The following is a 10,045-nucleotide window of genomic DNA, read 5'->3' as shown; positions in this document are numbered from 1 at the left end:
CTGTGCTACCATGCCTGACTAAAACTTTTTTTTTTTTAAAGAGATATTTCCATATAGCCCAGACTTTCTTGGAACTCATTCTGTGTTCCAGGTTGGCACTGACTCCTGATCTTCTTGCTTCTGCCTCCCAAGAACAGAGATTACAAGTTTGTACTGCTATGCCTGACTTGAAAGACTTCTTGATGGCACAGCTAGGTGAGATCATAAAGAAGAAAAGATCTAATTAGATTATGTGTCAATGTCCAGAGCCTTTCTACCAGCTGTTAAGATGCCTCACTGAAGCTAACATGGGTTTATCTATGCATGAGAAAGTTCTGGAGACTGAAACTCTTGATTGATAATCACATAAAGGGCTGGTTCAAAGGACTTTCCATAAGGCGCTTTGATATTTTCATCAAATCACAATTTAAATATCACCCTGTGTCCTGACACATCAATACTGCTTGAAATCTGGTCAAACTAAGCATCAAAGTCTTGGTGGGTAAAAATTAATGGAAGGCAGATCCCAAAGGACAGTTTGTTGACTAAAATAGGGAAGGAAGAAAGGCAGTGCTGGGCATCTAGCTCAGCAGCAGATCTTATCTGGACCTGCTCTCTTCCTCTGCCGAAGTTGCTTGGTTCTCTCAACGCAGGAGAGCAGATGCAAAGGCTCCGTTGCTTTCCTGGGGCTTCATGGTATTTGTTGACTGTTCCCTTACTATGATCACGCTCTTCTCTGCTGTTCTGTGCAAACTTTTCTGCGGCCATGTGACAGTGCTGCCACCTTGCAGCAAAGGTAGGAACAAATCTTAAGTCTCACTTCTCACCCTGTGTCATAGGAGGAGGAAAATCTCATTTTTTTTTTCCCAAAAGCGATCTCATGTATGGTCAAAATGAAATTGCAATTTTCTTGGACTAGTTTTCTTTTTTTTTTCTCTCTCTCTCCCTTTTTGTGTGTGTGTAAGTTCTAGGGACTGAACCTACTAAGGGATGCCCTGAAGGCACACTGAATGTTGAAGCATGCCGCACTGTAGAACAGAGACACAAAACTAAAATTAAGGCAAGAGGATATCTAGTGGCAAAGATGATGTGCCCACCTGTGACCTCTGGAAGAGTAAGGAATAAACAGTCGAGTGGGTCTGGAAGGGGAACCAGAAGTCAGGAGGCCTCTTCAGGGTCTAGCTGAGGTCCTGTAATTAGTTGATTTCATGCAAGTTTTGTTTTGTTTGTTTGTTTTGTTTTTAACCTCCATAAGCCTTCACTGCTTCTGTCCTTCTAACGTGTGGATTCTGGGAATTGAACTGAGGCTATCGAGCTTGGCAGCCAGCACCTTCATCTGCTGAGCTATCTCACCAGTCTTTTCAATGAGTTAATTTATTTTTTGAGACAGAATCAAACTCAAATTTGTGACAGTATGCCCCAGTCTCCTCAGTGCTGGGGTTATAGGTATAAACTACCAGGCTTATTTTACGAATAACTGTTATCTAATTTTTATTTTATTTTATGTACATTGGTGTGAAGGTGTCAGATCCCCTGGAACTTGAATTACAGACAATTATGAGCTGCCATATGGATGCTAGGGATTGAACCTGAGTCCTTTGGAAGAGCAGCCAGTGTTCTTAACCACTGAGCAATCTCTTCAACCCCCCCCCCCCTCCTTCTTTTAATGTATGAGTTCTCTGTCAGCTTGTACACCTGCAGGCCAGAAGAAAGAATCAGATCCCTTTATAGATGGCCATGAGCCACCATGTGGTTTCTAGGAATTGAATTCAGGTCCTCTGGAAGAACAGCCAGTGCTCTTAACTGCTGAGCCATTTCCCCATGCCCTATTACCTAACTCTGACCACTACATGTTTTGCCTATTTTAAAAATAATTTATTAAAAATTCTAGGTTGGAGCTGGAACCTGATGTGCATGAAAACAGAGCGCTCACCTACATAAAATAAATAAATAAATCTTAAAAAAAATCCTACGTTGGAATAAAAAGCAATGGGCTTCATCATGGCAACCTTCATTCATACGAATCATAATACCTTGTTTTCATTCATTCAGATTTGCCTCTTATTTATCTTTATTTTTATTATTATTATTATTTTTAACAGATCTTGCCTTAGGTTTATTTGTAAAAACAGCATAGGACACTGGTCATCTGTAAATAGTGTGTAGGTGGGTGTGTCACACCAGTCCGTCTGTCTTCACATCAGTAGAACCATTTCCAATGGGGCCTTCACACGGGCCTGGGCACCTTTGGGAGCCTGAGCTGGAGCTGGAGCCTTGCCCTTAGCTGGAGCTGTGGCCTCTGCCTTGGTTTGAACCTTGGGCTTTGATTTGCAGAGCCTATGACCCTTAGCCATGTAGCTTCGAATCTGCTTCCCAAGCTTGGGGTGAGCGATGAAAGCCAGGCGGCTGAGTTTTCAGCTGGGGGCCTTTGGCATCTTGGGTTTAACAGCTGTAGGCTTCACAAGGGCCTTGATGGCCTCTGCTCGCGCACTCATTGCCTCTGCGTTGTTTGCTTGCATCTTCTTCAGGCCTTTCTTGTTGTGCTTCTTGGCAAAGCGCATGTTCCTCAAGAATTTGGGGTTCACCCCCTTAAGAGATTCGTATCGTTGTGACCGGGGTTTCTTGATGCCATTTCTGTGCCATTTGCGGGACTGGTTGTGTGTGGTGTGGTTCTTGGACTTGGCCATGTTTGCACAGTAACCCGCAGCTACCGCAGCGTCCGGGACCGGACTTACCTTTATTTTTTTGAGAGAGGATCTCACTATGTAGTTCCAACTGGCTTGCAGCTTGGTATACAGACCAGACTCACAGAGGTCTGCTTGCTTTGCATTCTGGAACTAAAGGCACGTGTTACCAATCCTGGTGTTGGTTGTCTTTTAAATTGGAAACCTGTGTATTCTTTGTTTTGTCATTTAATTAATTGTTTGTTTATGGTTTTTAAAGTTTTTTTGTTTTGTTGTTGTTTTTTGTTTTTGTCTTGTTTTGAGACAGTCTCTCTCTACACAGCCCTGACTGTCTTGAACTCACGTTGTAGACCAGGCTGGCCTAGAACTCACAGAGATACACTTGCTTCTGCCTCCTGAGTGCTGGGATTAAAGGTATGCACTCATAATGTTGCTTGGTCCTTGCATTTGCTCTGCTATTCTGAATTAATAATATAGAATTTGATAACATAGGACTTCTGAATCAAGTGGGCACCCCAGGGCAATGCATTCTAAGTACTCATAGAAAATGGGTGAAGGGGGCATAAAGAGAAAAGAGGAGGTAATATTTTCTCCATGCCTCCTTTATTCTAAGCTCTGTACTAGAGGCTTTACATTTTGATTATATTTCATTCAAATATATCACCCTTTAGTCGATTCTATAGTCAGGTAAGCAGAGACACAGAAAAAAAGTCACTTGTTCACAGTCTAATTAGTGACAAAGCTAATTAGTGACTGGCTCAGGATTTTAGGCCTGGTCTCTCTGATTAAAGAACTCAAGTTTTTTTTTGTTTTTTTTTTTTTGTTTTTTTTTACATAATCTATAGCGCAAAAGAAGCTTCCATTATCTTTGGCTTAGATTACCAAGAATCAATTCTTTTTGGTTTATCGATTATGGGTATCTCACTCATTGATTTAAGCTACATTTCCGTTGTATTTAATTTTGATTGTTATCATCCTTTGTTCTCATTAAGCAAATCAGTCACATTGGAACAAGAGATCCCCTGATGAACAAGATTTGTGTGGAAGTTTTCTGTCTGTATGTCTAGGCCATTTATTAGAAGTAATTTTCTCTTTAAAAACAGAGGCACTGAAATGTGGTTTAAGATCTAAAAAAGGAAGACAGGCATGGTTAGCACACGTATTCCCTCTGGAGGGAGAAGTGGGAGAATGAAGAATTTGGGCTAGCTCAAGCTGTGAGTCTCAAAAAATTAAAGACTGAAGGAATGAAAAAAATAAAAAATTGAGCACAGATTCTTGATAGTAAAGACCGCAAAGATTGTTATTTTTCTTATTTATTGTGCTTCATCTATCACAGCAGCAATGAGGGAGTTGAGGGTATTTGAGGAAGACAATTGCCTAAACATGGAGCAGGAAAATCTCAAGTCTGGTATAGATGTAATGGAGATACTGGAAAAAGTTAAACAGAAAGTAATGACTGGTGAAGGAAATAATTAGCCAGGAAGTCTTTCATGGGTGTCGGAGAATGAGGTGTAGGTTGTAAAACAGAGTAACACAAGGTCAGAATCCCAGGACTGAGCGAGAACTAAATACATCATCCTATTTTTTTGCCTTTAAATAAAAGGCCTTTAACATTTCTCAGAGTGTTTAGTTTTGAAGTATGGGTGTACATGCATGTATATGTATTCACACACACACACACACACACACACACACCTGTGTGTAGGTTTCATGCAGGAAGAAACTAAGATGTGGGGCTGCCTAAAGTACAGCGAGGGACTGGAAGTGTTTGGGCTTGGATCGTAAGGGGGGAGGAAGAGCTAAAGTGCCATGTGAAAACCCAAGTACTGTGAAAGCCCTGGTGTCCATGTGAAAATACCGTGGGCAGTCTCCAGTATAAACACTGTCGTTCATTATGCAATGTCATCTTGCCTTTCAACACCAGGACCAGTCTCATAAAGAGGCTTCCCTGAGGAGACTTGCTGACCTTATGGCGTGAGGTTCCGAAAGACTCTTAACTCTGGACAAATCTGACTGGTTGACCAGGGCAAAGGGACTGGTGTTCAGATAAGGCCTTTCTGCCTTTTATCTTATGACTGGAGCCACAGTTTTTGGTAAGAGGCTGGAGGCTGGCTCTCTTGAATTCTGATTATCAATAGAGCTGCTAAGTAACTTACTGGAGGCTTTGCCTCCCAAAGGCAACGTGAAGATTGATAAGCAGAGATCAGGAGCACAGTGGCCTCTCAGGTACAGTGTTAGTCTGTCTGTCTAGCTGTCTATCTATCTATCTATCTATCTATCTATCTATCTATCTATCTATCTATCTATCATCTATCTATCTATCATCTATCTTTCTTTTCTTTTTGATTTTTCAAGACAGGGTGTCTCTGTGTAGCCCTGGCTGGCCTGGAACTTACTCTGTAGACCAGGCTGGCATTGAACTCAGAGATCTGTCTGCCTCTGCCTTCTGAGTGCTGGGATTAAAGGCATGTGCTACCACTGCCAAGCACTAATCTTTATTTCAATCAATGAGGCATTAACTAACATCTATACCTGGCCTGATTCTCAGAGTTACAGAGAGGAGTGCTAAACTTTGATGCTGTCATCAATATGCACACAGAATTAGAGTAGAATTAAGACACTGCTGTGTGCTGGTAACCATACTGCTGCTAGGATGCCCAGGAAATAGAAGCTGGGGAAGAGATAGCTTCCAAAAAAAATGAGACTTTCTTTTTTCTAAATTTATTTGTATTTTATGTTCATCGGTGTTTTGTTTGCATGCATTGTCTGTGTGAGAGTCTCAGATCCCCTGGAAATGGAGTTATAGACAGTTGTGAGCTGTCATGTGGGTGTTGGGAATTGAACCCAGGTCCTCTGGAAGAGCAGCCAGAGCTCTTAACCACTGAGCCATAACTCCAGCTCCATTAGACTTTCAAGGACTAAAAAGATTAAAAAACAAACAAACAAACAAACAAAAAAAAAAACCTCAGAAGAAATGATAAATCTGACAGCATAAGGACAATTATGGTAAATGTTAGAAGCCAAGTCAGACTATAAATATTGGGGGTCACTGGGAAATTGCATCTTGATTTTGTTTTATTTTATTTTATTCAGGGTCTCACTATGTAGCCCTAGCTGACCTCAAATCCTTTATGTAGACTAGCCTGCCTTCAAACTTCATCCTGCTACTGCCTCCAGAGTGATGGGAATACAGGTGTGTGCCACCACGCCCAGCTAACATCTGGGTATTTCACTATCAGGCTCCACTTCCATTAGGCACTTTGGTTATTTCCCTTCCCTTTTGTGGTATTGGGATTGAACCCAGGGCCCCATGCATGCTAGGCTGATACTCTAACACTGAGCTCTAGCTCCACGACTGTAAAGGTTAAGATCCTTCTTTAATTCAACCCAAGGTTGACCTGAAGATTGCTATCTTAGAAGTGCAGGTGTTGGAGACACTGCTATTTAACAAGACAGGCTGTCAGCAGACAGGGGAACAATAATGCCAAATACTAAACTTGTGTGGTCAACCTTCAGTGTGAACAATTACCAGGTTTTGTTTTTTAAAAAGGTTGCATTTTTCCATTAAAAAACTATACATATGCTGGGTGTCGTGGCTCAGGTCTTCAGTCCCATCCTTCAGTCCCATCGCAGATGGATCCCGAGTTTGAGGCCAGCCTGGTTTACAGAGGGAGTCCAGGACAGCCAGGACTGTTACACAGAAAAACCCTGCCTCAAAAAACCAAAAATTAATGAATACATTTGTGTGCGTGAGTGGGTGTGTGTGCATGCGTGTATGCACGTGGGACTTGGGGCTGATGAGGAAGTCAGATAATTTGTGGGAAGCTGTTCTAATTTGATTTTCCAACACATGGAACCTGGGGATCAAACTCAGGTCATCACAACTAGTGCCAAGTACCTTCACAGGTTAAGCCATCTTGCTGCCTCAGGAATCTGCATTTTAAACAAGCACCCAGTGTTCCTATTACAGGTGGCCACTGGAACATATCTTGAGAAAGAACATACTAATCTAGAGGAGAAATGACTGCCAAATGGAACTACATGGAAAATGCTAATACACTATTTAGATATATATGGGCCTATCTGCTTTTGAGAACTTATCCTCTCTCACCTATGCCCTTTAAAGTTTACATGGCTATCATCTAAGGAGACATAAGTACTATTTGATAGTGCTAGTTTTGCCTTCCCAGCTGGATTATAATCACTGTAGTGACAAAGATCTCAGACTTTTCCCATAACAGGGAAAGAGATCAACAGAGGTAGCCTCTCCTAAGGTAGCTTACAATTAGTTCTTGTTACCTCCATACAACTTCATTTTTAATGGTTTTGTTTAGGAGACAGCTTCATGCAGTCCAGCTAGCCTCAAAGTCGCTATATAGCCAAGGACTGTCTTGATGCTTGATCCTCCTGCTTCAACCTCCAGAGAACTGGATTTATAGGCATGTACCATGCTCACCTTCCTTTTCTTAAAATAAAGCTTCGTTTCTTCATGCTGGATTTATTCCTGTGCCATAAGTTTGTGTCTCTTCAGTTTCTTCTGGGATATCTTGTTCTGTGCAACCTCCTCTTTCTGGCTTTGGAACAATTTGTTCCTTTTCAGTCAGGATCATCTCACTGCGGCAGGGAGAGCTCATGTCTGGGTTAATCTGGCCACAAGCTCTGTAAATGTTGCCACATTGTAGGTGCTTTGTTCACCTGGATATGTTCAATGTCTAGAGACCTACATCTACGCCCTTAAGTTCACAGTCTTTTGGACATTTTCAAGCATGTGCAGCAAAAACTCATCATTCTTTTTGTTCTGTCCCACTCTTTGGCCTGGATGACCTATGGACTCCACCATTATACCACTAGGCACACATTGTTTCTTAAAAATGACATGTTTCAGGTATTTGGTGGCATTTTGACTATGCATATCCTTGATGGCCTGGGCAGTTTCACTTTCTTAAAGTTGAACACAAGGTCTCTAACCTCTTGATTTGCATGCTTTTGTAGGGTTTTCTGGGTCAAGAGTGTACTGACCACCTTCACAGTTCACCTTTGGCTGCTTACAGGAAGAGCTGGCTTCCTTTTCACATAATCTTTTTACAATTTTATTTTTGTGTGTGTCTGTATGAGTGTTTTTCTTGCACATCTGTTGTGTACCACATGTGTGCCTAGTGATGGAAAAGGCCAGAAGAGGTTTTCAGATCCCCTGGAACTGGATCTATAGACTGTGTGAGCCATCCACGTGGGTACTAGGAATTAAACCCATGTCTTCTGGAAGCGTGGTCAGTGCTGCTGAGTCATCTCTCCAGCCACTACATGACTTTTTTGAAAAACCTGGAGACTTTGTGTTATGTCTTTGAGGGCTCTTATAACAAAATATAGCATCACAGAAACAATATAGAATTCTTCACATTTTTGGAGTCTAGAAATCCAAAATCAGAATGTTAGCAGTGTTGATTTGTTTTTCCTGAATATGTTCTTCTAGGCTTGTCATTTACTGTCTTCTCTCTGGCTTCAAATGATCTTCTCTGTTTATCTGTAACTTAATATCCATTTGTTTAATGGCACCAGTCTTATTTTACTAGAGTCTACCCTAAATGATCTTGTTTTAATTTAATAATATCTTTAAAGATCCTATTTCCACACTCCACCCCTGCATATCTTGAGGCACTGTAGATTGGGACTTCAGCATTGGCTTTTGGGAATATAATTCAGCCCAGAAAAGACCTTGTTTTAGCTTCTAAAACTTCAGCTTCTAAAAACTCACCCCCCTCTTCTCCACCTGTTAGTCTTGCTTGTATAGTACGTTTTCTCCACCCTTTGGCTTTCTTCCTCCACCTCTTACATACATACAGCTTGTGTGGCAAGGACTCATAGAGACCAGCTCTAAAAAGCCTACAGTAGGATGGATGGGCAGGTTTTGGCGTGTCCCAAACAGCACAACTCTCAGGAGTGGTGGTTCCAGTTCCAGGAGTCTTACAGACTCTTGTGTCTTACAGACACAGCCCTTTGCTAGTTCTCTGCTCTGGTGTCGTAGCATTTGATAACAAATTCTTTGGAAGTGGTTGGGCCATCCTAACTCATTCTTGGTTTTCTTTCCTGTAGTTTTTTGTTGTTTGGTGTTTTTCTTCAGTCTCCTGAGGCCAGGCTAGGCACAGAATCGAAGGCCTGATTCTCCTGCCTCTGCCTCGTAAGTGCACTCTTTCTTATAGCTCTTTCACCAGGCCTTTCCTTAAGTAGTTCATTTTATTTTTTGACAGTTTTTTTTTCTGTGTGTATATGTGTGTACATGTGCATGCCCCCGTGCACACATGAACCATGTTCAGTGTCCTCCTTCTACCATGTGAGCTCTATGGCTAGTACTTAGGTCCTCAGGTTTGGTGGGAAACACCTTTACTTGCTGAGCCATCTCACTGGCCCTCCCTGAGAGCTGGACTGTTTGAATACCTCACTTGAGGATGAAATACCTCACTTGAGGTCTTGCCTCTGTGAGGCAAATGGTTATACCCCCACAGCCCTGAAGTTTCTGAGGGTAAATCCATTATTGTGGTATTCCTAAAGTGGACAAAGAGCAACACTATTAAGAATCCTAGAGAAAAAGACTGTACCATTTAAAAGGCAAAGGAACAATAAGAGGCAACTTCAAGGTTTTTAATTCTTCCCTCGGTCACTTCTTCATGCCAGCTTCAGAGAGCCCTACTACAGAGAGGCAAAGCTTCCCAGATCATTCTTAGTAAGTTCAACATCTTGTCAAACCAGAAAGTCTTGCTCAATTATCTTTTTTTTTTTTAAAGCTCTGAGTTCCCCTTGTTCAGCTGACATTTATCCCAATGACACAGTTACTGTTAAAATATAGGTCACTATTTTGTAAAATTTGTGAGTTCTCCAGTTTGCCTCCAATCCTTATGACTTCCAAAGTGAGTGGGTAAAGTCTTAGGAGTAGCTAATGGCAATAAGTGATCCCACTGTTCCTATTGACCAATCTTAATATCTTCCTGTTTTAGCTTCTGTCCAAGAATTTGTTTCCTGGGGTGTGGCTTTCCACCCCTTTCACTTTTTGCCCTCTGGCACTGAACTACTCTTCTGGCCATAGTGTCCTCCTCTGCACTTTTCCTGGCCTTCATCACAGGCTTGTGCAAGGATTGGGAAAGGACCTCTGTGTGCTCCTCTGAATTCTTGTAATAGGTTAGAACTCACCCCATTCTTGTCAAATGGATTTCCTCTCATTGTCACTGTGCCTATATATGCTCAACGGTTGTATTGTTTTGGGAAGTCTTCCAGTCACCATTAATCTTCAGTACACACACACCGTCATGAAAAGTCTTGCCGTGAAGCGACAGAACTAGAGACATTTGTAGGCTTCACCTCAAAAGGCTTGGAGCAACCCTGGTAAAGGA

General features: G+C 41.8%; 2 protein-coding genes and 1 pseudogene across 4 annotated transcripts in view; 1 reads left to right on the top strand and 2 right to left on the bottom strand.

Annotated features, from left to right (window-relative positions):
- The window catches only part of Acaca (acetyl-CoA carboxylase alpha), a 263,052-nt gene that overhangs the window by 37,477 nt on the left and 215,530 nt on the right, over positions 1 to 10,045 (top strand). The window lies entirely within an intron of this gene.
- Positions 2,076 to 2,699, bottom strand: LOC110551123 (large ribosomal subunit protein eL29). The gene has a single exon (XM_060388408.1). It carries the CDS (start codon positions 2,664 to 2,666, stop codon positions 2,394 to 2,396), a length of 273 nt encoding a protein of 90 aa, XP_060244391.1. The 5' UTR covers positions 2,667 to 2,699; the 3' UTR covers positions 2,076 to 2,393.
- LOC132655059 (large ribosomal subunit protein uL22-like) lies at positions 7,162 to 7,794 on the bottom strand (annotated as a pseudogene).

Source organism: Meriones unguiculatus, chromosome 7, assembly GCF_030254825.1.
Source record: "Meriones unguiculatus strain TT.TT164.6M chromosome 7, Bangor_MerUng_6.1, whole genome shotgun sequence".
In the NCBI taxonomy this organism is placed as follows: Eukaryota; Metazoa; Chordata; class Mammalia; order Rodentia; family Muridae; genus Meriones; species Meriones unguiculatus.
Note: the sequence above shows the minus strand (reverse complement) of the source record. Positions and strands in the feature narration are given on the sequence as shown.